This window comes from Talpa occidentalis, unplaced genomic scaffold (genome assembly GCF_014898055.3).
Source record: "Talpa occidentalis isolate TD23 unplaced genomic scaffold, MPIMG_talOcc4v2.1 talOcc4.11, whole genome shotgun sequence".
NCBI lineage: Eukaryota > Metazoa > Chordata > Mammalia > Eulipotyphla > Talpidae > Talpa > Talpa occidentalis.
The window spans coordinates 80,203,082-80,230,386 of NW_023601104.1; the positions used below are offsets into that span (position 1 = coordinate 80,203,082).

Genomic DNA, 27,305 nt, shown 5'->3' on the forward strand with positions numbered 1-27,305 from the left:
ACAACTGAATGTTGAAAAGGAGGATAAGTCTGAATACTTGGGTCACATGCTGACATCCTATATCTAAACGTGGTAGGACTAATGTTTATGGGACAAGTGACTTATATTTAGGAGGGAACTATCCTTCTGAACATGAGAAGAGGGGCTCCCAGCAGCACGGCATGTGCACAGAATGGATCAGGCAGGTCCACCGTTAAGGGTATGAAATTCACTTGAAGGAAGACGATGTTGAGAGACCAATATAAAGAATGTACTCTGTAAGGAACAATCTCCTAAAAGTGCCATTAAAGGCAGGCTCCAGGATGACATGCCGGAAGCTGTAACATAATCTTCCTCATTCCTGGCTGTTTGCCACAGTTGATGTCTGTTGGTCCAAGCAGGAAACGGGTTGGCTGAGAACATGCAGCGCGCACAAGCTCTACAGCTCCAGGAGGATGAAAGACTCTGAGCGCACCTGTCCAGCCAGCCACCTGTGAACTCTTCCACAAACCTGCCGCCACCTTGATCCTGAGGAGTGGAGTGTATTCTACCCCCAGCGAGTCCACAGCCCCACAGTGTGTGAATGTTTAAATAATAATTATATTTTATAGATAGGCAATAAATGCTGCTTTTATAAATGCTATACCACCCACCATGTCCTTGTATCTTTTTTTCTTTACTGCCAAAATATAAATAGAAAATTCACAGACAGAAATTTTATGCTTTGGTATTAACAACCTATTCCAAAAAGTTTTTGAGATCTCATTTTAAGTTATTTCTATCACTAACACATGTAGATGAAAATATAGAGCTATATGATGTAAGGTTCTTTAAAAAAAAAAAATTAGACTGACATAAATAACATTCCTATTCCTCACGAAGCAATGGCAACACTCTGAACCAATTACTTACTGAAAATAGGAATGGAGCCAGGTCTGTTTCTCGGCTGTCTGGATGCTATAGGGAAGAGAACCGCCGGCTTTTAAAAGAAAAATAAAATACAAATTATGAAATACAATTTGAATTCCTTATGAAGAAGAAAATCTATATAGTAAACAGTGAGAAGGCAAAAGAAAAAAGCAAATTTACTTCCATTACTTATCTTATGAAATGGTTCTTTGAAAGAAAGTGCCTGGTATATGCATTAAATGTGTTCTCTCAATTGGGTCTCTCTTTTTTTTTTTTTAAAGATTTATTTATGTATACAAGAATTGGGGTACAGGCCAGAGGGTTGGGGGGTGTAGAGGATTCACTAGAGACAGAGTGGGGAACACAACAGGCAGACTGACTGAAATACAAGACTGAGGGGAGCAGTGGGTGAGATGGGAGAGGTTTGCTGCACCATGTGGGTAGCCCACCATGTGGGCGGGGATCAAATTTGTGCTGCAGCAGACAGCTTCATAGTGCTGCGTCTTAACCCCTTGCATCATGAGGGAGGCCCCAATTGGTTTTCTTTCTTAGGGATGTTTATTAAAGAGTAAATATTCACTGTCTGAACAGAGGAAAGCCTTGCTGAATCTCTCAGGGGTGGTAATTTAATGTCTGTAACAGCGCAGACTAGAAGTGTTGGAAGTGACCACAGAAGAAGCCTGGTCTGTCCTTCTGTCCTGGCACAGGAGGCAGGCTCAGCCATGCTCTGCTGCGGGAGTCTGCACTGCCCTGGTCTTTGCCCTCGACCAGCATAGTTGGGGGGCAGACCCGCCAGTGTGAGAATGGGGTGCTCTTGCCTCCTGCACCTTCACTCTGCTACTTCTGAACAGACTGTTCTGGCTAACCAGACTCTTATAAATGGAACAGAATGATCCTTAAAATAAATGAAAACATTCAGTAAACAGCCATGTTTTCAATGAAGGAATTCGAAACACCATATTTCTCCAAAGGGGAAAACAGATACCAGCAGAAACAGAGGTAGAAGCCAATTTTGTTCCTCTTTTAACAGAGGGAATTCCCACTGCAGATTTATCAGTGACTTTCCTAACACATGTTGGAGCATCTCCCTATCAATCTATTATTCAAAGAGGGTTTTAAGTTTTTCCTACTTACCAAAGAAGGCATGCTGTATCTCTGAATAAAACTACCTCACAACATATTCTGGCTTTCAGGATCAGTTATAAAACAGCTTTATGGGAAATGCTATGTTCTTCCACATGAAGAAGGATGTTCTGAATGATCTAGTCTATTAGAAATACAGGAAGATGGCCAAGAAAAAAAAATCATTATGGGGCCTCCCTGGTGGTGCAACAGGTTAAGCACAGCATTGGGAAGCTATCTGCAGCCTCTGCAGCACAAGTTCGATCCCCAGCCGGCCAGGGAGCTACCCACATGGCACAACAGACTGTCTCGCCTGCTGCTCCCCTCAGCAGTGTATTTCAGTCAGTCTGTCTGTTCTGTTCCCCACTCTGTCTCTGATGAATCCTCTTACCCTCTCCGCCCCACCCCCAACCTCTGGCCTGTACTCCAGTTCTTGTATGTATAAATAAATCTTTAAACAAAAATCATTATGTCCATGAGCCTCAGTGAAATAATTTTACTTTTGCCATTAAAATGCAACAAATGGGCTAAATATACACCAACCCTATCAAGATTTTCCTGGCAGGGTCACATCTACTTTGATAAGCAACACATGGACCAAATTACTCGGATTCAAGCACTCTTTGCCTTCAGCCATATGCAGATGCTAACCAGACCTCTTTTTCCAGAAGAATATACAATTTGGCGTTTTGTCTATTACCTCCTGAGTGATCTCTCCAGGGGGCTGTTCAACTCCAAATAAGAGTTTAGTGTAACAGCACTGGTACGTGGGAAAGAGGACAAGGTTGAGACCTCTGGCCTGTACCCCAGCTCTTGTATGAATAAAAAAATAAATCTTAAAAACAACCCCCTCCCCAAACAGAACAAAATAATCCCAAACATGTATGAAGCCCTCGGGTAAATAGTTTATCAACTAGGCTGAACCAAAGGCTTCACCTTGATATTAGACTTATGTTCAGGACCCTAAATGGACATGCATATGCAACTCAAGTTTTAAAGAACCATATAATACTTCTGACAGGCATGGAGAGGATGTGGAGAGCAGGTGAGCAGAGAAAGGAATGTAAGAGTGGATCTGGAAAGCCACAGAGGGGTAGGGAACCTGGATTTATTTGGACGTCTTGCCTGGACAACCAGTTGGTGGGTTGTCCAGACTGTTCTCAAACAGTCTTAATAAAGATAAGAAGACTAACAGAGGGTCATTGTGAGGATTAGCACATCCAAATCAACCAACCATGTGGTATTATCATCTGAAACAGCATTAACCTATAAATAAACATATGTGTCAAATGTGCATATATATTGGTGTACATACACACACACACACAAACCAGACAAGAGAAATTCAACTCTAAATTTCTAGCCAATACTCATGTCAAGGAGGAAGGCATGCTTATTACTTGTTTTGAAAAGTTCACCAGGACATTTCTGAAATATACACTCGAGACAGTCTCCCCATCACTCACCTGGATAGCCTTCTAAGCTGGTCCTCACATTTTCCACAGAAGGATAGATCTAAAAATAAATACAGAAAACACAAGCACATTAACACTTGGAATGGACCATGTTGAAGAAACTATTTGTTAAAAGGAATATTAGAACTTTAAAAAAATTTTTATTGATGTAACATTGGCTTATAACATCATATGTATTTATAGATATTATTATAAGTCAGTATCTGTAGATACTGCATTGTGTTCATTAAAAGTCTAATTCTGGGCCTCCCTGGCGGCACAAGGGGTTAAGCACAGCACTATGAAGCAGTCCGCAGCCTCTGCAGCATGAGTTTGATCCCAGGCCTGCCAGGGAGATACCCGCATGGAGCAGCAGAACTCTCCTGACTTGCCCGCAGTGTGTTTCAGTCGGTCTGTCTGTTCTGTTCCCCACTCTGTCTCTGATGAATCCTCTCACCCCCCCGCACCTCTGGCCTGTACCCCAGTTCTTGTATTTATCAATAAATAAGTCTTTTTTTAAAAAAAGTCTAACTCCATCCTTCACCATGTGATTTTTTTTAATTGGGGTAATACTGGCTTTTGTTGCTGTTCGTATTTCAGGAGCAGGATGTCCCTCCCACCCCCACGGTCCACTATATTTCTTCCCTGCTTTGTGCTCGTCCCCGCCCCCCTCCAAATGTCTCAATTCTGGAATATTAATTCTTAAGAAAATGAAAATCTCAAGTAGAAAAGCTTAATTTAATAACTTGGAAAATGTGCTTTAAATTTTAAAAAGTTCCAGTCTTGCTGGGGAAAAAAAAAAAACCCCACACAACCAAACTTCTACTAATTAAAGTACAAGAAACATAAATACTTGATGAAAAAACATTACACTTCGATTTATATTTTTCCTCTGAAAGGTCAAATTAACACTGAATTAAATGCAAAATAGAATATTAATTCAAAGACCCTAAATAATTAATGCCTGTAACTGCTGGCTACGCTTTCTCAATTCTAGTCCCTTGGCTTGACGGCCGGAGGGAATGGTGGCATGCAGGCTGGCTTGGCAGAGACGGAGCTGTGGCTAATCTGAAGCTTCCAGTGGCAGCAGACGCGGGGTCACTTGGTCACATAGGAGGATGCTGATGTGTGGCCACTTCCAGCCCAGAGCACTGACTAAAACAAGGACTGAATCTCACTCTTCTGGACGAGACTAAAAACACTTCACCAAGGAGGAGGAACACTCACCAGGTGCAGAGGGACGGCACTTTTGCCCAGGGCCCGGCCTTCCTTCCCCATGGTCACCAAGCTCTCTTGGAACTCAGAGCACAGCCATTTTGATTCATCAGCCCCCATGGAGCCAATGCTGGAGAACTGACCCACCACCGGCCAGGACTCAGCCTGCAGCGTGCGGGAGGCCTGCTCCTTCAGGAGCTGTGAACAGAAAAGCCGGGTTGACTCAGAATGTGCCTTTTCTGCCCGTGGCTTCCCTGGCCAACAAGGAAACTGCTGAAAATAATAGCGACCAATTTTGCACTTTTATATTCTTTTTTGGGAAATATTTTTTTAAATACTAAAAATATTTCATTTCAACGAAGTGGATAGAAGCATTCCTCTTCCAGAAATCTTTGATTAAAATCTTGGATTTTTCCAAGATCCATTTTAGTAGCAATGTCAGATGAACCAGCCACTTGCTAAATGAAGTTTGATTTTTTTTTTTTGGCCTGGAAGTCAACGGCTTAGTATACCTAAAAAATACACAGAAAATCAAACTGTTGTATGCTTTGACTCATCTCATTTGAAAGAGGTTTGACATGTGGGCTCCAGAGTAAGACTCAAGAAAAAGAGTGAGCATCCACTGGGACACACACTCCCCGCCTCCCCCACCTTCTGCAAAGACTGACCTGCATTTCCCACTTTGTCTGGTACTTATGCAAAGCCAAGAGACAGTTCAGGAAATCTCCAGGGGCTCTATCTACTTCAACCCACATGGGGTGCCCACTACCTAGAGGCTGGATAGAGCAAGAAGAAGGGTCCACTGTTCCTGCCCTGTGGAACCCCCCACTCAGACCGCTGTATTTACTCTACTGTGGGTCATTTTCCCCAAGATGATATAGGTGGGAACAAGTGGAAACACATTTACCAACATGCTCAAGTGGTTCTCAACTGAGTCGCCCTGAGTGTGGCGTGGTGTAGAAATGGGACTGAACTGACACCCATTACCACCGGTTTCTGTTCTGGAGCTTGGCCCCAGGTGGGCTGTGGGACCTGGGCAAGTCCCTGTGCCTCTGTCCACACATCAGCGAGACAGGTGTGACCAGCCCCATCTTTCCGCTGCTGTAGGAAAGTGGACTGGAAACGCTGGGGAGCTGTGGCCCACCCCGTGCCAGCAACCAGCCCAGACAAGCCACCCTGAGCGCTCATGGGCCCGTGTGCCGGTTTTTGTGAAACCCTCGAGCCATTCTGTGAGGGAGGTACCATTTCATAGGTGACATGAGGGGCAGGTTAAAAAGCAGGCCAAGATCAGTTGACCTGCAAGTAGCAGGTCAGAAGCTAAACCCAGGGACAGGAGTCTGTCCCCAACCCTGCACCAAGCTCTGTTCCTCTTTGGGATGCAGTGTGAAGATGTCAGCTCCGAGGCCTTGTCTGCTTTCAGGTATGGTATCATTTTGAAAAGAGGAAATTAAAACTAAATGCTCACTAATCCAAGTGAATTTTAACATAGCAAATACTTGATAGGAAAAAAGAAGCAAGACTTTTAAAAGAAAGCTACTCTAAGGAAGAATTTTTTATGGCCGATACACCGTCTCCTAAAGAGAGGAAGAAAACATTAGACTTTGGTATATGATTTGGTTGAAGACCTTTCTTTGGTTATTTTCATACCAGCAGCAGCTATTCTAAGAAAAACAGAGCCCAGACTGTTGTCATTTAGAACCATCTACTCTACACCTACAAAAGAGAAAAACATTAACTCTCAAGTAGCTGCTGAAAACTATAGAGACCATCCATTTATTCACTGCCTGCTACTTGGCCAGAATTATGCTGGAAAGGGAAGTTGCCATCAAATGTGGCAGGGCTTCACGAGTCCTTGCCTCCTGGCTGACTAACTGGCTGTGAGGCAATTCTGCCACAAAGGAGAAAGAACTAGTTGATGAATCAGTCAATCAACCGCCTTCGGCAGACTTTATTTAATAATGTATTTAAGCAAGTTGTCAGCTTGGTTTCCTTTCCCCGTTGACGAAATAAGAAACCAACTTTTCTCAAACTGATATGCTGCCTTTTCTAGTACAGCGGGGTGTGATGGGGCTTTACACTCTCTGATTTTATACTTCCCCATCAGTCTGATCATTGAAAATACAGAAGAATGTATAATACTCAAAATGAATGAGGGACTCGGATGACAGGTGCAAACCCACCCAAGAAAATCAGAGACTCGACTCTGCATAGCCCTGCCGGGGACCTAGGCACATTCCCACACACATTAGAGTATTCTGTGTTTCTTGTGATTAATTTCTCATGTTTCATGAAGTCTCTTGAATGTTCCGGTCTTCCTTCTTGTTCTTTTCTCTTTTACCACAAGGGAAAATCAGTTCTTCACTTAGTCTTGCCCTGAATCTACAGACATGAAAAAAATTATGTTCCTTCTGTCTTCTGAATGTCTTTTTTTTTTTGCTGTTCTTTTCCCTGTGATGTCAAAATCATCTTACTGCCAGCTGGTTAGGTGTTGAAACTGCCTGAAACAAAGATGCTTGTGGCCAAGTTACCCAGAACCACCATGAAAACACACAACTATGAATGAAAAAGTGGAAAGAAGATGCATTATCATTATCAAGTTATTGAAAGAGTAGAATTCTGTTACCTTTCTAAGCCTGAAATGGCCCCAATTATCCTTCTGACTTCCTTGAAAGCGTCCTGGGGTTGATCCAATGAGGTAAACACTGAAAAGATATGAAATGCAAGTGACAGGTCACAGCGCTTTCAGTGTTGTCACCTTGGCACTGGAAATCACAAAACCCACACGAACTCACATACCCCTGATATGTTCCAAGAACTGGCCCATGCTCCTGAGAGGCCTCCTCAGAGTAGCTCCCACTTAAACAAACGCTCACATTATGTGTGCAAGGACAGTACAGAGTGGTGGGCAGGGACACTGGCCTCCACTGAGGGCCTGAGTACTACGCGGTAAAGCCGGCGGCATATCAGGACAGTCCAACCCCCACACCCCCCCCCGCCACCTCCTTCCAGGTCCGGCTGCCCACACCTGTGTCCTCTTCAGGACACCCCAGCGCTAAGGTGCCACGTACTTTGTTTCAGAGAGGTCGTGCTGGTGGATGATGTCTGTCCACTCCTTGAGAGGAGGAGAATTGTAGGCCATCAAGTAGCTGAGTAGATCAGCTTTAAAGTGGGTTGCTGATTCTCCGGATATGTGGGTTCCATCGGCAATCCGTGGGTACAAGGGACTCAACCATATTCTGGAAGGAAGTCATGGTCGAGAGTCAGGTGCGTCCCTCATGACCCTGCCGTCTCTGTGTGGGTCACACGTGCTCCATGTGCAACCTCAAGCCCCACCACTCACAGTGCTCCAGAGGTTTCCAATGGATGCAGAGTTATTTTTGAGCATGTCACCATAAAGTTTTCAGCTGAAGGAACATGGCCTTATCACATTGTGCCTCTGCAGTGCACCATCCACGGTCAGTGTGAATGTGCTACATGAAGATCGTCTCCAAAAGCCCAATTCCACCTTCACCACACCACTGTCCCCTTTATCCTCACCACCCACCCTTTCCTTTCCTTCTGCACCCACCAATTTCACCATGCATTTAAGACCCACTAAGACCTGGCATTTGCCCACCTCTCCCAGCCCAGCCCCACCACGCACCCCTCTATCTCCTTCATCCACCTTCCTTGTCCCTCTCCTAACCTCACTCTATACTGCATTGGAAGGCTCGATGATAACAGTGAAGAGTTTCTTGCCTAATTGTTCCAGCAAATCTGCAATACCTCTACTGATCCAGCAAGATTTTGCCCACACCTACACCAACATAGCTCTTCAGCCAAATGGAAGAACAAAGGTTATTTATACTACGAGAAAAGTGTGCAAATCTATTTTTAATAAACTCCTTTTCCTGATGTACATGCCACAGCAGTGTGAGATATACTCACATCCTCCAGCTGCTATTTGGAATGAGTACATATTACATTTAATGACAACACGAACCTCAGACTTTCAAATACTTAATTCAGAAAAAGAAAAACCGTTTCTGGCATAGGATTTCTGCAGATACCTGTCTGGGGAGTAGGAGCGGGGGCATGCATGGGCACAGGGCTACGTGGAGACCGACAGGCACTGGTGGTCTCACTGGGGAAGATGGTAGGTTCGGGCCTTTTATTTTGGATCCTCTCTCCCATTTCAGATCCTCTGCACATGCTGTTCCCTCAACTTGGCTACGGGGTGTGTCTGAGCCTGTTAGTTGTGGGTGATTACATGCGAGACTGAGCGCTGGCTACCTAGGAGCGTGAGCTGGGGGCAGCAGGAGACTGTCGCTCTTCCTGCATCTCTCTTCTAGGCCATGTATGTGTGGCTTTTTTTTTTTAAATAGAAATGAAAGAATGTTCTGGCTTTGACGCTTCCTGAGCACACGTGGCTCCTGCTGAGTGAGAGAGACCCGACGTACCCTTGTGTTTTCTGGTGCCAGTCCTCGCGGATGAGGTTGGAGGTGTGGATGACTACCCGGAGGCCTTCCTCATACAGCAGCAGCATCATTTTCCTTTACAAACAGAAAAGGGATCAAACACATGAACTTTCTAGATAAGTAGTTCCTTTCTAATGCAAATAAAGGGACTCTTTAATCTCTTACATTACCCAAACTCCACATTTACCCCCTTTCTGCCTTCTACACGCGGCCAGTTTATCAAAGTCTGCCAAGTTACGAGCAGAGAATAACTTCTAAAACCCTTCGAGGACTGGGTGGTCCATGGGCTTCTGCCTGCCCTGCCCATGTGGCCAGTCCTCACTCTCTAGACCTGCCCCTGGCCTCTTGTTCTCTCTGGAGCATCACCCGATCCTATAAGGGGTCATGGGAACCCCTTGTCCAGTGCTCCCCAAAGTATGTTCACGACCTTTTGCTGTGTCCTGGCTTCACAAAATTGCAGTTGGTTAAACGAGAAACACAGGAGGGTCCTGCACATATTTCAATTATCAGTTCATGGAACTCTCGTTTCAACTCAGCAGTATGAATGGGTGTGATGAACCAAAAAGGTAAGATATAATTCTTAACTTTCAGCCATAGTTCAAAAAGTTTTAAAGATGCTTCTTTTTCACAAGACTGGTCTTGAACTGGCCTTGAGATCAGTCTTCTCCATTAAGTCAAACCAGACCCAGGTGAAGTCTCCTTCCCTTGGGGCTTCCCAGGCTGCGAGTCATCAGACATGCTTCTCTTGATTTAACTCCAGGAGACGGAGGAAACAAAATATAAAGAAGAGCTTTCCTCTTGAAATTCGAGTCTTCACCAGCTAGGAGCCCTATGATCCCAGGGGTGTCATTTAATGTCCCCAAGTCACTTAGTGTCTCTGGGCCTTGGTTGTTTACTAGTAACATAAAGGGTTAACTCTTACTTTGTATAGTCGAAAGAAAAGCATTTTGTTAAATGTCAAATTTTCTAATGGCACATTTCCACTAATCCTCAGTGCCTCGCTCAATTTTGTAATCTACTATCAGATGATTCTTGGTCACCCTATGATGCGTTTTCTTTTTTTTAAAAAAAAATTTCAATTATTTTTGTGTAGAAGAACTAAGGTGTAGACCAGAGGTGTGCGTGGGGAGGGTGAGAGGATTCACCAGAGACAGAGTAGGGAGCAGAACAGGTGGATCCACTGAAATACACTGCTGAGGGGAGGAACGGGCAAGACAGCAGAGGTCTGCTGCACCATGTGGGTCAGCTCCCTGGCTGGGGCTCGAACTCAGGCCATCACAAGGGGCTGTTGTGGTGGTAGCGCTGAGACTTAACCCCTAGGCCACCAGGGAGGCCCCTGGCTCATTTTCTGATTATACCAGGAATCTAAGTTCTCTCTCCGCAATGAGGGATTCGCTCCTCATACCTCTAACTCTGCACTGACATTGTTTCCACGTAGGAATAAGATGCTACTTAATATTGATGCAAATCAGTTCACATCTGGGAAAAATAAGAATCCCCGGTTCTCTCAAATAAACAGCATGGATACTATGTGGGCACATGGGGTTAGTGTTAAGACCTGACAGAGTACAAAAACAGAAAAGGGAATGGGAAGCTCATTTCTTGCCAAAATGAGAATCTAACCCAGGCTATTAAACAGTCAGTGAGGCCGAGCTGGAGGAGACACAGCTGCTCCGCCAAGCTCCTCCCCACTCAGGGAACACGTGTCTGGGATCTGGGCGGAGGGACTTGTACCTGCGCCAAACCAGCAGCTGACTGTAACTAACAATAAGCCAGTTATGAACTCATGATAAGACTTACAAATATTTCCATTAATCAAAGCCTCAACTGGAGGTGGTGGGGGGACAATGACAATGCACCAATGTCTGTGAATTCCACCAAACACAGCCATGAACTAAGGGGACAAGAGTAATCTTTTCACAGAGAAAATGACAGGTGCTAGACAAATGGGTTAGAAAGGAATAAGAGGGTGAGCAGTGAGTCTTCCTTGAAATCGGACCGGCACGCTGCCTGGGGTGGTGGGGAGTGGAGGGGGGTGTAGGTGTAGCAAAAGGGACAATTCCCAGTTTTGACTCTATTTGTGAGAAGGGAGAAAGCAGAGCAGGAGGGCAGTGTCCACTGTCAGCACCTGCAGGAAGGGTTTCTTTGCTACTCACATGCTTTGCCTCTCTCACCAGGAACAAATAATTGAGTCTCAAGTCACTTCAAATCCACCAGAGCTGTGTCTTAAGGACAGCTATTCAGTGAATAATTTTAACTTTTTTTTTAAAAAGATTTTATTTATTTATACAAGAACTGGGGTACAGGCCAGGGGCACAGGCCAAAGACAGAGCAGGGAGAAGAATAGGCAGACTGATGGAAAACACTGTTGAGGGTAGCAGTGGGCTAGACAGGAGAGGTCTGCCATGCCATGTGGGTATCTCACTGGCCAGCTGGGAATCGAACCCGCACTTCAGAGGCTGCGGACAGCTTCACAACACTGAGCTCAATCCGCTGTGCCACTGGGGAGGCCCAATGCTGACATTTTTAAAACAAGTAACCAAGAGGAACCTCAAGGCCTGAGTTCAATCTCCTACAAGACAGTGCGTAGTCACAGAGTAGGAACTGTACATGCTGGGGCAGAGGGGAGTGGAGATGCCCCATCCATGCCAGGGCAGCCTCTGTGGGGATGGGCATCCCGCGAGCTCAGGGCTACAATAACGCACATACACCTGAGCCAGGTGCATCTGCTTATGCTTAACAAGCCTTAAGCCCGGCCCTCTCAGGCCACAGCTGTCAATCAGGGGGTGGTAGTAAATGATGCAACATTTACAAAAGCATCTTACATCAGCTCATTTGGTAGATATTCTTTTATGAAATGGCTCAGTCTTTCCAGCTCTGGTTCCTGGAGAATCGGCAGAATAGTTTAAAGCATCAAAGAGAAAGATGAAAAGTGCCCTCACTTGGGTCACCACAGTGTCAGGAAAACTGTGGTCACAGCCAGACTGGGACACCCCCCAGACACACCTCTGCCCTGGAGACAGAAGTCTGGCGCGGCGAGCAACCAGGCCACTGCCAGTACAGAAGGCAGAGGCGGCTTCATCAAGTCCTTACACAAGTTCTTTCTAGAAAAATGTGATAAAAATACCGAACAGGGATGACCGTATCTTGTTCTCTTTCTCATTTACAGAATCAACTGTGTAAGAGGGCTCAGTAAAAGGGCGTTGAGACCAACCCAAGTCAACCGGGAGCCCAGCTGACTGCCCAAGTAGGAAGTAACAGATAAGCTTTTCCTGTCTGTGGTTTACAGTGTCACCAAAAATTACCCTGCAAGAGAACTTCTGAGATGTCATCAGTGGCATCAGCCTCTCAAGTGGACAAGTTTTTGCAAAGCTAGTATACTGATATGTGTATTTTTCAGCCACAGGGTGGAGCTAACCTAATAATATTCTACTCAATGAACTGAGAAGCCTGTGGAGATCAGAAGGTTTTCTTTAAAGGAGTGGACTCCTCAGGCACGGGGCTTCCAGGTGCCACAAGGCCAGCTCGCCTCTCTAGACTGGTACAAGGACAGCAGAAACTGCCTGGCTGGTCAGACTGTCACCCTGAGGTTAGATGGCAACTCTCCTTCCTTGTCACAGCCCCTGCCCCCGCAGAACTGTCACATGGGAGTCATGTTATCAGAGTTCTTCTGTTAAAAATCATTTCCTCCCCATTTCATAAAAATTGCTTACGTGTGGTGTGTTCCAAATGCAATATCCAACTTCGCCTAGAATAAAAAAAAGAAGTTAAGTCACTTATTTAAAAAACTTAACATCCCTATCTACTGGAAATGAAATTAGAAAAGTGTTCAGGTCCACCTTTTAAAAAAAAACCCAAAAAACTGTTTCTACTGCCACCTCGTGGACACGCCCTCAATCAACAGAGCTTTTAAATAAGCTACCAATGAAGCTCATTTAGAAAAAAATGATTACTTTTTAAAAAAGTTAACCAGAATGATTCAATACTGCATTTTAAATGAAAGTAATTAGAAGTAAAAAGTCTAATTTCTTGAGCTGTCAAAAAACTAATGAAAACAAATGAGGCTTTTTACAAAGTTTTAAAGATAGGCATTTTGAGCTTATACAAAAATATATGCAAAAAGTTTTCAGAGCAAATTTAAAAGAAACACTCAATGTGGAGCATAAAGACATATGATGCCAAAACAGGAGTTTTCTTATATTAACACAGCAAGAGCTGAAAATAAGATACAATAGATCCATTTTCAGGTTACAAAATGATTCCTTTACAAATAAAAAGGGGAGTGGGTGGAGGAGATACACATTTTATCTAACACCCAATGTAGCGAGACCTTGGTCAGGCAGATGGGCCTGCAGAAGTAGCTCTGAGAGTTCAAACAGGAACATGAGAACAGCTGTTAGAAATGTCCTCTGGGGCCAAAGCCTGTCTTCACTGCTTTGCACGACTTTAGAAAATACTTTGTCTTTCTCCTCTTCAAAAAGAGGGGACTGTTAGAACAGATAATCAGAGCTGTTGTTAGGAGTCAATGAGAAAAGTCTGTAAAATGATTAAGAAAAGGGGCTTGTGCGCTCCACACTAAATGGCAGAAATTACAGCTACAACCCCAGCACTGGCACTGGCATGTGAATAGTGGGCAGAAGTGTTTGCTGGGGGCAGCGCGGGCAGGAGGGACACAGGTGGGGCTGCACACTCTTCCTGTCACAGACCAGCACGTCTGTGAGTGGTCTGGCCACAGAGGAGAGTAGGGAACTGCATTTCATGTCTTAGTAAACTGTAAATCTGGTAACTGTGAATTGACATTTATCTCAGAAACAGCAAAGCTGAAAGTCTGGCTTTCCAGGTTGGCTCTGTCGCAGGCTGTTGGTGCACCCGGCAAGGGTAAGCACCGAGGGAAGGATGGGGAAGCCATCAATAGGCTTTCCTTTACACAAAAATCCTCTGGAGAAAAGCGTTAACAATTCACTTTAGAGACAAAAATCAGGCTTATGAGGTGAGGTGATGCGCCTGTTCCACAGCTAACAGGCTGAGAGCTGGGACAGAGTCTGGCCACTTAAACCTAAAGCTCTGGAGAACCATCACACGTGCAAAATGGAACAAGTGATCCAATTACACTATGTTGCTAAAAGAATGCCTCTTATAGACAAGGTACAAAGGTATTTTAATAGGCCAGGATCTGGCCACTATCCTCCAGGACCTGGGAGCTTCATTCACCAGGTTTAGAAGCCAGGACTCCTGGCGCCCTCCAGTGGCCGGCCTGGAGCACACCATCAGGCCAGACACCATGTCCTACTAAACATTTCAGGGCAGGGAGGTCATATTTGAAAAACTTTCTACTTGCATTGATTTAATCACTGGGTTTCAGGATTCCTGTGCCATTTCATTTTCTGCCCATTAGTAAACTGCTGTTATTTTTCAGTTTACTCTCTTCTGTTTTGGGGAACAAAAGCAAAACAGCAGGATTTTAGGCAGCTGCTCTCAGTATTGAAGCTGAGCGACAAACATGTTGGGTAAAAGGAATGTTTTACAACTCCAACTTCAGGGGCCTCCCTGGTGGCGCAAGGGGTTAAGTCTCAGCACTATGAAGCTACTGGCAGCCACTGCACCTGGCCAGGGAGCTGACCCACGTGGCACAGCAGCCCTTTCCTGTCTCGCCTGCTGCTCCCCTCAGCAGTGTATTTCAGTAGATCTGTCTGTTCTGCTCCTCACTCTGTGTCTGGTGAATCATCTCACACCTCCACCACTGAACCCCCAGCTCTTGTATGTGTAAATAAATAAATCTTAAAAATAAAAAAACTCCAACTACATAAACACAGTGGGTTAAACCACAGGAGATATCCTGTGAGATAAGCTTAAAACTAATCAAAGTGGCATTTCTCGCTTTTAATCTTTAAAAATATATACACCTACACACATAGGTAACATTTACTTTCGGAAGACAAGGGATAAAAGTGCGAGGTGGAACTCTTGTATGGATGAGAAAAAAGGCAGAGGAAGAAAAATGGGAAAGCACCCCCTGGTTCTGTGGGATTCCTCTAATGACCCATCCTCTAAGGGTGTCAAAAATTCTTCCGAATCCCTTGCTTTTCTGCATCTTGCACAAAATGCCATGTACCTCACTGTTTCAGACATGGAGTCTATACACTGATTCTTAATCAAAGACACACAGGTCATGTCCTATTTCCCTGTGTTCTGACTGCGAAGTATCAGGAGCAAATTTTTGAAATACAAAACAGCCAGGCAAGCGGCTTGCTTTGCCATATTCTGTTTGCCTTGCCTTGGTGCCAGCCAACTAGGCACATCATCTGCTCTGAGACCACTTCATGCTCCCTTGCCAGGTCTGGGCCACATGCAGCATATGGCTCACATAGGGGGTCCTAAAAGGCCTGCTTGTATAGGGGGCCTCCCCAGGACAGATCCTATGTGACAAAGAGCTGGGACTGTGGCAAAGGGTCCATCTAATGTGGACAGCTAATCTGGTAGATAAACTGTCACAACAAATAGTCACCAGAGACTCAAAGAGGGAAACTGCCACTGAGGTGTGCCCAGGATTTGTTCAGTGCTGAACCCCAGGATGGGGAGGGGGCGGGGGGCAACAGAGGCAAACTGGACACACTCAGAGCAGGACCACAGGTTGGTGAAAAAGGGAATCCACGGGACAGCAAGTTCAGATGGAAAAGTGAATGCTTGAACCCGAAGAGAGAAGACAGGGAGACAGAATAGAAGACTTCAAATATAAGAATCAGCGAGACTTGAGAGATTTACTACATGTGGCTCCAGAGGGGGAGGATCAGGCCAGGTGTTGGCAGGGGTGAGGAGGAAGATAGGGGTGGGGCCTCCCGTGGGTGAACTCAGCTTGGTCACAGCACCAGAAATTTGGTGGGTGTTGCTGTGAAGGTGATTTTTAATGGAGAAACCGCCCTGAGTAAGGCAGCCTCCCTGCCCAACTATAGGGGGCACCACCCAGTCATCTGAAGCTGTAAGTGAAAAAACTGACTTCCTTGAGAAAGAGGAAGGGTGGTCTCAGACTGCCTTTGGGCGTGGGCTGGGGCCCCAACACCACCTCTTCCCTGGGGTTTTTTTTTTTTTTTAAAGATTTATTTATTTATACAAGAACCGGGGTACAGGCCAGATGCATGGGAGGGTGAGAGGATTCACCAGAGACAGAGTGGGGAACAGAACAGGAAGACTGATGAAATACACTGCTGAGGGGAGCAGCAGGCGCAGCAGGAGAGGTCTGTCGCACCATGTGGGACCCTCGCCAGCGACCGGAGATCGAACCGGCACTGCAGAGGCTGTGGGCAGCCTCACAGCCCAGCGCACAACCGCTGCGCCACCAGGGGAGGCCCTCTTCCCTGCGTTTTGAAGAAGCCATCTCACTCCACTGACCTCCCACTGATCAGATCCCAGGATCACATCAGCCAATTCTTCTAAATCTCCCCCATACCCCACCCGCCCCACACTCCCTTATTGGCTCTTCTTTCCTGGAGAACCCTAACACACAGACAGCAAATCTACATCAAAAAGAATCTTTCTGACCACAGGGGCTGCCCACCAACAGGACGGGCTATCCCCGGCAGCAGAAAGCCAAGGCTGGACAGATACGTGCCGGCGACCCTGGAGAGGACTCCTACGTCAGGCGGGCGGAGAGACCAGATGTTCAAACCCCCCATAAGCTCCAGACCATGCAGGCCCTTCAGCGGCGGCAGTGGCTCACCTGGCAGAGGGAGACGTTTCCGTAGGGCTTGGCCTGGGCGTGCAGGTGAGCCTTAGCTTCTCGCTTGTCACCGTGCACCAGCAGGATTGGGGTCTTCCTGGAACAAGACCAGAAGCCTTTAAGACACGTCATCATGTGTAAGGCTGGGTTCTTGCCCAGTGAATGAGTGCTACCTCCTTACCATCCGGCATGTTTCTGCCCTTTGGGGGACTGAGGATTGGGCTAATCCAGAGCGGTGATCAGTTAACCTCACTAACCGGTTACCTTTACCACTGCGCCATGCGGTCCATGGGGACTGTGTTGTGACTAAAGAAAAGCCCCAGAGTGATTCTTTTCTTTGGTCCAAGAGGAGACACGTTAGTTTGGGCGAAGACGTATAAATTTAGGTAGATTGAAAGGCATGCAGCTATCTCTCAGAAGGATGTTCTTCTCTTCCCCTTCGCTCCCACGTACCACACCTGCCCCTGTGCAGGGCCCTGCCCCAGGCCAGCTCGGCAGGGGAGCCGGCTACTGACAGGTGCTCTACTCCAATGCCCCCAGCCCAAGGCACACTGATAATGCTGTGTTTTTGGGTTCCGAAAGGAAAACATGAAAACACGTGTCAGGAATAGATTAAAAAAAAAAAAAGCTTTTAAGGGAACCACGGTCTTCTTCAGTTAATTCAAAGCAAAATAATCCTTAGAAATCAATATACCTTTACAAGCTCTCCCAACAAAACAAAAATTGGATTTTTCTCCAACAAGCAATCAAGCAAGATGAACAACTGCAGCTACGCGCACATTTCTCAATCACACTGAAGAGTGGATCTCCACCGCACACGAAGGGGCAGAGCGCAAATAAAAAGGAGCATCCCAAAGAAGGCCCTTCCAGAGCAGATGCCCAGCAGCTGCCTTCTAACAGGCTGGGTCAAATGAAAGAAACATGTCTTCATTTTTTTTTGCTCTTTGGAAAGGGATTTCTATTTACAACTAGAAGAACAGGACAGAGAATGTACAATGCAACAGACACTCATCCACATACCACCTCAAGACAATTAATGTCACCAGGCTGTTGGGGCCTTTTGAAAACAAAACATTAAACATTGCTGACAGAAACAGAAGTGCTCGTGCATTCCTTCAAGTTTCCCGGTTGCATAAACGATCAGAAAAGGCAAAATGAGGGTTAATTTTGTGTGTCAATGTGACTTGGCCAAGGGGTTAGCTTAAGGAGTAGAACAGCTCAAAAAGGGTGTTTTCTCAAACATATGAGTGTTTACGTGATTCTGATGGTTAAAAAGAAACACTCAGAAATACTGGGGGGCAGCTGCCCAATTAGCACCACCCCTGTATCTAAAGCCACGTGAGTTATGGGTCACACATCATGCGTGGAACTCACCTGAACTCCGGGGGATACTGCTTTATCAGCCAGTCCACATCGAAGCAGTAGTTAAACTGGAGGGGGAGGACAAGCAGGTGAGTCACGGGCAGTTGGGCCAAGGCCTGCAAGGGGAGCTGGTGGGCGACTCAATGGAAAGGAACTCTAATCAACTGATGTGCTAAGAATATTATGGATAAACCCAGGCCTATATGCTGCAGGGCTCACAGGCACACCTCAGCCACAGCTGGAGGGGGTCCTGGATTGAGTTGGTGGAGGGGAGCACCATATGGGCGCCAGGGGACCCGCTCTGCAGGCTGAGGCAGCACTGGCATTTTCAGGCTGGGTTTTACATTTCTAGCAGCCCTCTGAGAAACTTAAATGAAAGGGCTTATACACTTATCCCTTTTCCCTGGGTGGCCATAAAAAGGAATTTTAGAAAAGAACATTTCCTTGTAGGCTTACTTAGGGGCGGCCTCTGTAAACCAGCATCTGGGATTAGAAACTCACTAGGCTTTTTACAGCCATCACCTGTTGGCCACTGACCCTGAGTGACCCCAACCCCCTGCTGGACACAGGACTCCACCCCACAGCCCATCTGCAGGCCAGGATCCTCAAGACCAAGCTGAACAAGAAGGGCACAGGAAACTTTGCTTTTTCTGGGGACGTGATGCTTATTCGGACTATTAACTTGAGAGCCAGGAGTATTAAAGTGACTTTTCTACCCAGAGGAACCCGCTCTCCCAAGCATGAGTAATAAACATGCAGACATGCCCACAACTTTGACTCCCTTCTGGGTAGGTGCAGACAACTTCCTATGTGTGTTTCTAGATCAAATCAAACTGGATTTGGCCTTTACCTCTCTACTCACACCTCCCTGGGGAGTGGTACCAGGTCCCATAGACGATGAGTGTCCCATAAAGAAGTCTCTCAGGTTGAAACTCCCAGAGTGACTGCTTGGCCAGCCCTTGTGGCCCCATCCAGAGCCTGGAGCTTCACTGAGAGCAGCAGCTGTGCTCTTTGCTGATGACCCCACAATTGTGGGGATTGGTGCCTGCACAGGACTGAGATATAGAACCCCGCTCCTCACTTTTTTTGTGTGTGAAAGAACAAAGAAACTCTGGGTATAGGTCAGAGGTGTGGGGGGTGAGAAGATTCACCAGACAGAGTGGGGAGCAGAACAGGTGGATCAACTGAAAGATGCCGCTGAGGGGAGCAGCGGGGAGACAAGAGAGGTCTGCTGTGCCATGTGGGTCAGCTCCCTGGACGGGGATTGAACTCAGGTTGGAGCGGTGATAGTGCTGAGACTTAACCCCTAGGGCACCAAGGGAGGCCCTCTCACACTTTAAGGAGTTATTCATCCTTTTTCACCCAAAGGAAAAAAAAACGTAATTGTAGACTCACCTGAGCTGAAGACACAAGTGTCCCAAATAGAGGAGATAAAATATCTGGCGAAAGGCAAAAGACAATACATTTCAGTTTCACTCATATTTTGACAAAAATGCTCTAGGAGCAACAATCACAAGTGGCTTATTAAATTCATGTCGTTGTTGATCAAAATTTGACTCAGCAAACAGCGAACTGAAAAGTTACTACAAAGCTGGACTTCAATGTTCTATAAAATTCAAGGGAAAGATCTCCCTGTGCTCTTTAACATTATGCACTAACCAACAAAATACAGCGTAAAATTACAATCTACCTCTTCAGCACTGGGTACCAGTTAATTTTACAAACTGCCAGTAAGGACGACACCATACATGTTCTGCCTCCCAGAGCTTTTACTTTTCACTTGCTCCAAGCCCTCACTCAGGCAACGTCCCCACACAGGGCCAGCAAGGTGGCCAGCACCTCTGGGCCTGAGGTATCTGCCCCTTGAGGGAAGGGCAGAGGCAGCCACCGTCCCACACTCCCAGTGTTCCAGGCAGTCTCAGGAGTCCCACCTCCAATCCACTCAAACTGGACCTGAGCTGGGTCAGAGGGCTCGTCCCTCAGACGATCCCAGCCTGGCTGCTATCGGGGTGACAGCCACACCTGTGGGGGTTATGAGGCCCTTCCCATGAGTTAGCTCTAGGTCCCCATAGCCATTTTCTGAGGTGGGGTCTGCCTGTGGCAGCTGCCCTGGCCACATGGCTGGAAGGGCAGAGCGGGATGTGAACTCTGGCCCTCTGGATCCAGACGCCTGCTCTTAACCACACATTGCAGCTGGGGTCCAGGATGGGGCTCACTCGCTTACCAGACCCATACTTTATTTGTTGAGCACCTTCTGTCTGCTAGACCTCGAGCAAGGTGACAAGGGACAGACTTTAATGGAGTGGGTGCCTGAGCCTGAGAAACTGCCACCTGTTCCTTGACGGTGTCTCCATTCTGCCCACCTGCTGCTCCTTCTACCTGTCTAGATTTGAGCCATCTTCCAAGGCCCACTGAAGCCCCTCATCCTCCCTCGAATCTAATCTGCGGCATTGGGGTGCATGCAGAAGCAGTGTTGCCACAGTTCAGGGCTTAGGCCCTGAACCCGGCTCCCCCGCTGCCAGTTCCCTGACCTCCCTGACCTCAGGCAGCTCCCATGACTGCTCCAGACACAGGTTTATCACCTGCCAACGGGGGACAAGTGTGCCTCAAGACCAAGGAGCCACTAGGCAGCCTATTATCTTACAATTTATAGCAAGATCTTGCAGAGTTCTCTGTTTTGTCACTCTCCTGAATAAAACAAAACAAGAACACTGAGATAGATCCTACTTCATTAAAGTACCCAGAAGAATCTCAAAAAGGAAAGAATCTGGGGCCTCCATGGTGACGCAGGCGGTTGAGTGCCGCATTGTGAAGCTGTCTGCAGCCTCTGCAGTGAGGGTTCGATCCCGGCCGGCTGGCGAGAATCCCACATGGCACAGCAGACCTCTCCTGTTGCGCCTGCTGCTCCTCTCAGCAGTGTTTTTCCTCAGTCTGCCTGTTCTGTTCCCTGCTCTGTCTCTGGTGAATCCTCTCACCCTCCCATGCATCTGGCCTGTACCCCGGTTCTTGTATAAATAAATAAATCTTTAAAAAAAAAAAAAAGAAAAAACTAGCAACAAATGTTGGCATGGAAGTGGAGAAAAAGGAACTCTCCTGCACTGTTGGTGGGAGTGCAAACTGGTCCAACCACTATGGAGAGCTGTGTGGAGATTTCTGGACCTACTAAACATAGAGCTTCCATATGATCCAGCAATTCCACTCCTAGGTATTTACCCAAAGGACACAGAAACATCGATTCCAAAGAGCACCTGCACCCCTATGTTTATAGCAGCACTATTTACAATAGCTAAGCTTTGGAAACAACCCAAATGCCCCAAAATAGATGACTGGATCAAGAAGATGTGGTACATATACACCATGGAATATTACTCAGCATTCAAAAAAGAGAAACACATGCCATTTGCAGCAACATGGATGGCGCTGGAAGGGATCATGCTCAGCGAAATAAGCCAAAAAGAAAAAGAAAAATACCGGATGGTCTCACTCATAGCAGGAATCTAGAAAACTTAAATAAGGGACCAGGAAAATGAATAACTATAAGAAATAAAATATCAAAATCGAAAAACAACTATGAACCAGAGACACCCTATGAGGGGTGGGGGGCGGGGAAAGGAGGGCTTGGGCTCAAAAAAGGGGGTTGTAATTGTAAGGGGAATATAAAAATAAATTTTAAATAATTAAAAAAAATAAAACTAAGGAACAAATAGAAAAAAAAAAAAAAGAAAAAAGAAAGAACCTGTAGAATCAAGTCCCCTACAATATGGCATTAGATACGCCAGTGTTTACACCACACACAGGACATGGACTGAACTACTAGACAATGACCGTAAATACCCTCCACTGACTGTGGGCCAGGGAAAAAAGGTCTCGGGAAATAAGGGTGAAGATCCTTGTGCAGATGTTACCCTGTTAATAACTGTGCCGGTTACTTCATGCATCTTCTCCCCTATTTGACTCCCCAGTCAGTAAACACATTTGAAGAATGTTAGGTCCTTCAATTATCCACACAGCAAGTGAGGGAGGTTGGGATTCAGATCCCACATCTTGGATGTTAGAGGCCTGCCCTTCATTCAGTGCAAGAGAGACTGTGTTGCCTCTCCAGGCTGGCTACTCCCCACGAGAGGGGGACGGTTTCCATGGTGCCGATTCTCAGCAGACACCTACTCCTTGTCCTACAATTGAGCTTAACTCTGACCTTACCCACCTATTGTCAGCACCCAGCCCACAAGTCAAAGGCTCTACCCTCCAGGACGGAGCCCAGTTCAGATGTCACAAGCACAGGCCCTGTACTTCTGCTCCAATGGCTGTGAGACCAGGTTTGAGTCTTTGCTAGGATTGTGGATACCTCACAGAACTCAGGAAAGCACTGGACTTACTAGAGCACCAACTGATTATAAAAGTACACAACTCAGGAACCGTCAGGTGGAAGAGACTGTGGCGTGGGGCGGGGAGGGGTGCAGGGCTGCGGGCCCTCAGAGACACCACAACGCCAGCGCGATACACTCACTCACAGGCTAGCAGCAGTGAGCTCAGTCTCTAGCCCCTCTTCCTTCCCAGGAGGTGGGATGAAGGCGCTAAAGGTTCCACTTCAGTGGCACAGCTGGTTCACCTGGCAACCAGAAGGCCCTAATTCCCGTGGGCTTTCCCAAAGTCACTCACGAACATACCCCAGCTGTGGCTGAAGGGAACTTACGAAAGACAGAGACACTCTCTCACCTTCCTCACTACGACTCAGGAGCCTGGGACCAAAATCATGCATGGCCTGAGACCAGCACACAGGTGCTCCCTGGGGAGCAGTCGGGCACCGGGGGCGCCCCTGATTCAGAACTGAACCAGCGACTTGCCCACTGGTCTTTTTATGGCTTCTTCACCAGGAACTGAAACCAGGTGGTTCTCAAACGATATTGGGCATCAGAGTCCCCTGAAAGGCTTCTGAAAACACAGACGGCCCGGCCTTGTCCCCGCAGTTTCAGTGACTCTGGGGTGGAGTCAGAGAGTAAGTTTTTCCCAGGTTCCAGGCGATGCTGCCGCAGCTGGCCCAAGACCCAGAGAGAGAACCACTGTCCAGTACAGTTGACTCTGGAGACACAGGCTGTGCTGCGGGTCCCCTGAGACACAGGCCCGCAGTCCCCGACTCAGCCGGTCACCACGTCCAGGGGCTGAACCCGGGGATGGATGGGGAACTGCAACTATGGGGGTTGGGGAGGGGCAACTGCAAGGGACTAGCTGATACCAAGGGGCTGCTGTAGATAAGTTTTGGGGGCATCAAAAGTTATACTCAAGATTTTCCCTCGGGGCAGTTTAACTAAATTTGCTAATTTGTTAATAAAGTGTCACTAATCAGACATACAACTTTTTTATAAAAATTACACAATTCTAAGCATGCATGAGGTGGGTTATCCACAGGGCTATGAGCAAACAGTTTGCAGTCAAACTAATGCATGTGATTGCCTAAATGGTTCCTTTTCCCTGAGCAGCTAAGACCAGGGGTTCTGGACAACCCCTCTGGCTGTGCTCCTCCTGGGGGACCCTTTCAAGGGCAGTTTGGCGCCCCCGGACACCATCGCCCACTTACCCTTGATGTGCAGGGCTCCGGAGTTGTATTTTGGCTTAACTCCCGAGACCCTAGTGAGGTAGAATCGAAAGGGGTTTCCTTTCTCCAGCATGTCCCACATGTCCTGGCCCTCCGCTGAAGTCTCGTACTCATCCTCCTGCTCCTCTCCCCCCTGCCTAGCATGGGGGCTGTGCTCTGCTGTCTGGGCACCGTCTCTGGGAGCCGCCAGGCCTGGCTCCTCCTTCCCGGCCCTCCTGGCCTGCTCCTGCAGCCTGTCTGGCTGTAGCTCCTCATCACTGCTGGAGAGGCACCAGCCAAGGTCTTCCTGGGAACCACTTTTCTGCCTTTTAGGAGGGGAAGCTTCTGAAATGGACTCTGCATGGCTGAATTTCACAGGGGACAGCTTCCGCCGGTGGGCGGCTCTCCGGGCCTCAGAGCATGTGTACTGGGGCTCCTGCGCAGCACCCTGTCCAGCGTGGGGGAGAAGGGAGGCAGATGGCTTGTCCGGTGTTGGCTTTTCCTCCTCACTTTCATCACTACTGGATATTGTCCACTTCCCATAGTTGCCTTCCTGAGACATTGTGCTTCTTCTGGAAAGGAAAAACCAGAAATGGCATTACCTTCTGGTCACTGGGCCGGACACTTGGCTGCTCTTCCCCAACACACATGGCACACCTGACACCTGCCGGATGCTGTGGGACATCGACTGCTCTGCAGGTGCTGAGACTCTGCTTTGGGAATTTGGCAAGTACAGTGGCGGCAAAGTTCTGGTCCTCTTCTCCCTTTGTCTTTTTTTTTTTTTTAAAGATTTATTTATTTATGCATACAAGAACTGGGGTACACGCCAGAGGTACAGGGGGTGAGAGGATTCACCAGAGACAGAGGGGGAACAGAACAGGCAGACTGACTGAAATACCCTGCTGAAGGGAGCAGCGGGGAGACAGGAGTCTGCTGCACCATGTGGGTAGCTTCCTGGCTGGCCTGGGGAATCCAACCTGTGCTGCAGAGGTTGTGGATTCCTTCATAGTGCTGTGCTTAATCCCTTGCGCCACCAGGGAGGCCCTCCCTTTGTCTTTCAATGCTGACCATGTTCCTAGATGCCTGAGAAAGGGGGCTGCAGCATGGGGGCCCAGAGGACACCAGTGACTATTTGTGACTGGCCCAAAGATAAGCTACTTATACTAGCATAAAACTTGAAGTCCTCAAGACAGTATCACATTGTACATGTCCAAATAGGGTCTTTCGCTGGAGCCCAGAAAGCCAAACTCTGAGTCATAAGAAATTCTTTGCACAGGAGTAAATCCAGATGGCCACTGAGGGGGCCAGTGGGATGGGTATCCCCACAAAGCGGCTCCCTGAAAGGTGGGACTGTTGTGATAAGGGGCAAGGAATGTTAGGAAAGGGGGGACTTTGAATTTCCAGATAAGGAGGTGCTGGCAGTCTAAGTGACAGGATTTAGGGTGTTTGACTTTCCCAGCAGGTGTTTTCTCAGCAATCAGCAGGTAAGCCCCAAAGGGAATTTTTTTGGGGGATGTAAGACAATCAATTTTCAAGTTCCAAGTAGTCTCTTTTAAAGAGGCAAAGACACATTTCCAATGGGGTCAAGAGAGACTACACGGCCATTCCGAACAAGTCTTGACTCTGGAGCCAAAGGATAGTGGACATATACTTATGTTCAAGATAAAAAAAAAAATACTTTGGGGCCTCCCTGGTGGTGCAGGGGTTAAAGTCTCAGTGGTATCAAGCTGTCATAAGCCACTTCAACCACCCAGGCCAGGGAGCTAACCCACATGGTGCAGCAGACCTCTCCAGTCTCGCCCACTGCTCCCCTCAGCAGTGTATTTCAGTAGATCTGCCTGTTCTGTTCCCCGCTCTGTCTCTGGTGAATCCTCTCACCCCCCACATCTCTGGCCTGTACCCCAACTCTTGTATGCATAAATAAAATAAACCTTTAAAAAAAAACTATTTTAAAGATATTTATCACTTTTCACAATTTCCCACTTAACTATTTGAGCAGATAAGGTTTCTCCCATAAATGAAACATTTTAAGGGGATTTTATAGCAAAGAACTTCTAAAGTGACCCTTAGTACCTGGGGTCGCCTCCCCTTAACCCAAGTAGGCACAACTATAGAGATGGAGGGAGCCACCTGCTACTGTAATAGTGGCCCTCACAGACCAGGTTCTCCCCCACCCCCCACACCATTTCTAATCTGCTAATACCTGTGTACAACCAAGCATGTTCGCTTTTATTCTGAAGTTAACAGGATCGCGGGTCAGGTGTTCTCTAGGAAGGAGATCTGCATAAACTTACTACTTAGCACCTGCAAAGCAGCTCAGGTTTTTTTCTTGTCTTTGTCATTTTTTAAAACTGAGGTTTTCCTAGTGTTCTACACGCTATGAGCTGCTAGACAGAGGGTGAGGGAGGTATGCAGTCACAATTCACTCGAAAGGATGACTCCGGTTTTATGATTTTAAAAATTATTTGAGAACAAAGAACCTCCTCCGGAAAAACTACTCTGAAAGCCGGGATGAATTCTAAAGCAGCCCTCAAAGGCACTTAGTAATTGACTCTTGTATTAGGAGGCCTGAGGCTGTTCTTTCTAGATTGCTTCCCATTCTAAAGCAAATTAGAGGGTCTTAGAGTTTTCAGGATTCAGCCTCAGGTCTGAGAAAAGGAGCCAAGTGTGGGCCCTCCAACAGGTTACCAGACTGGATGAATCACAAATTAAAAGGAATTCAACACCTGGAGAACCCTGAAGGGGAAATATTCATCTTCAGCAACCGTGAGCCTTCAGAAAATTTTTGGTTTTCGGTTTTATCTTTCTCTACAAGTCTAGACCCACAGAGTAGAGGGGGGAGGGGTCGCAGAACAGGAAAATTCTCTCCAACAAAATAGGATCAGTGCACAAAAACCAAAACAGAACTCTAAAGAGACATACCTAGAGAGAAAAGCTTTTCTATTTTCTGGTGGAGAGGGGTAGTCTGCTCTCCATATAATTTATGTTTGGGATCTGCTCACACCCAAAAATATGCTGAAGAGTTGTTTACCTATTAAAGGCAAAAGCCCATTGGAATTCACTAATAAAACCAGATCCAGTCATTAAAGCTAGCAAGTTATGACCCTCTTTATGAAGTTCAGCATACGTGGCTGGCTGAAGAGGAGCTGTTGGTAAACTCCTAGCTCAACCAGGTGTTCCTGTTCTCCAGCAGCAGTTTTCTCTCCTAGACACTGGGGTTCCCAGTATTCCCAGACCTCGCCTGTCATCAAGTCCCACAGTTTTATAAGGAAAGATACCCAGAGCTGTCCTGCAACTGTGCCTAGTTATAGTTAATAGTGGCACAGCACAGGGCAAAGCACTTCTGGTGGGTGGTGATACCAGAATCAGCGATCACAACACAGGTGGGGTGTTTCTGAGACCCGACATGCACTCAGCTCAGTGATATGACTCCCAAGCACAGGTGATGCCCCACACTCGGGTCACATTATGACAGTCAGACCTTTTTCTAGCCAAGCCCATCTGATGCTCTGTTAAGTCAG

At 46.9% G+C, this 27,305-nt stretch overlaps 1 protein-coding gene across 4 annotated transcripts in view; it reads right to left on the reverse strand.

The window, feature by feature from the left end:
• The window catches only part of TDP1 (tyrosyl-DNA phosphodiesterase 1), a 55,593-nt gene that overhangs the window by 26,580 nt on the left and 1,708 nt on the right, over window positions 1-27,305 (reverse strand). For all 4 annotated transcript variants that reach the window (XM_054691670.1, XM_037503721.2, XM_054691668.1 and 1 more), the window contains exons 2-12: window positions 23,788-24,356; window positions 19,608-19,651; window positions 18,225-18,280; window positions 16,851-16,947; window positions 12,850-12,884; window positions 9,119-9,211; window positions 7,748-7,915; window positions 7,303-7,381; window positions 4,692-4,877; window positions 3,477-3,525; window positions 892-958 (exon numbers count right to left, since the gene is read on the reverse strand). In XM_054691670.1, the coding sequence (XP_054547645.1) occupies window positions 892-958; window positions 3,477-3,525; window positions 4,692-4,877; window positions 7,303-7,381; window positions 7,748-7,915; window positions 9,119-9,211; window positions 12,850-12,884; window positions 16,851-16,947; window positions 18,225-18,280; window positions 19,608-19,651; window positions 23,788-24,346 (1,433 nt within the window). In that variant the 5' untranslated portion in view covers window positions 24,347-24,356. The remainder of the gene's footprint in view (window positions 1-891; window positions 959-3,476; window positions 3,526-4,691; window positions 4,878-7,302; window positions 7,382-7,747; window positions 7,916-9,118; window positions 9,212-12,849; window positions 12,885-16,850; window positions 16,948-18,224; window positions 18,281-19,607; window positions 19,652-23,787; window positions 24,357-27,305) is intronic.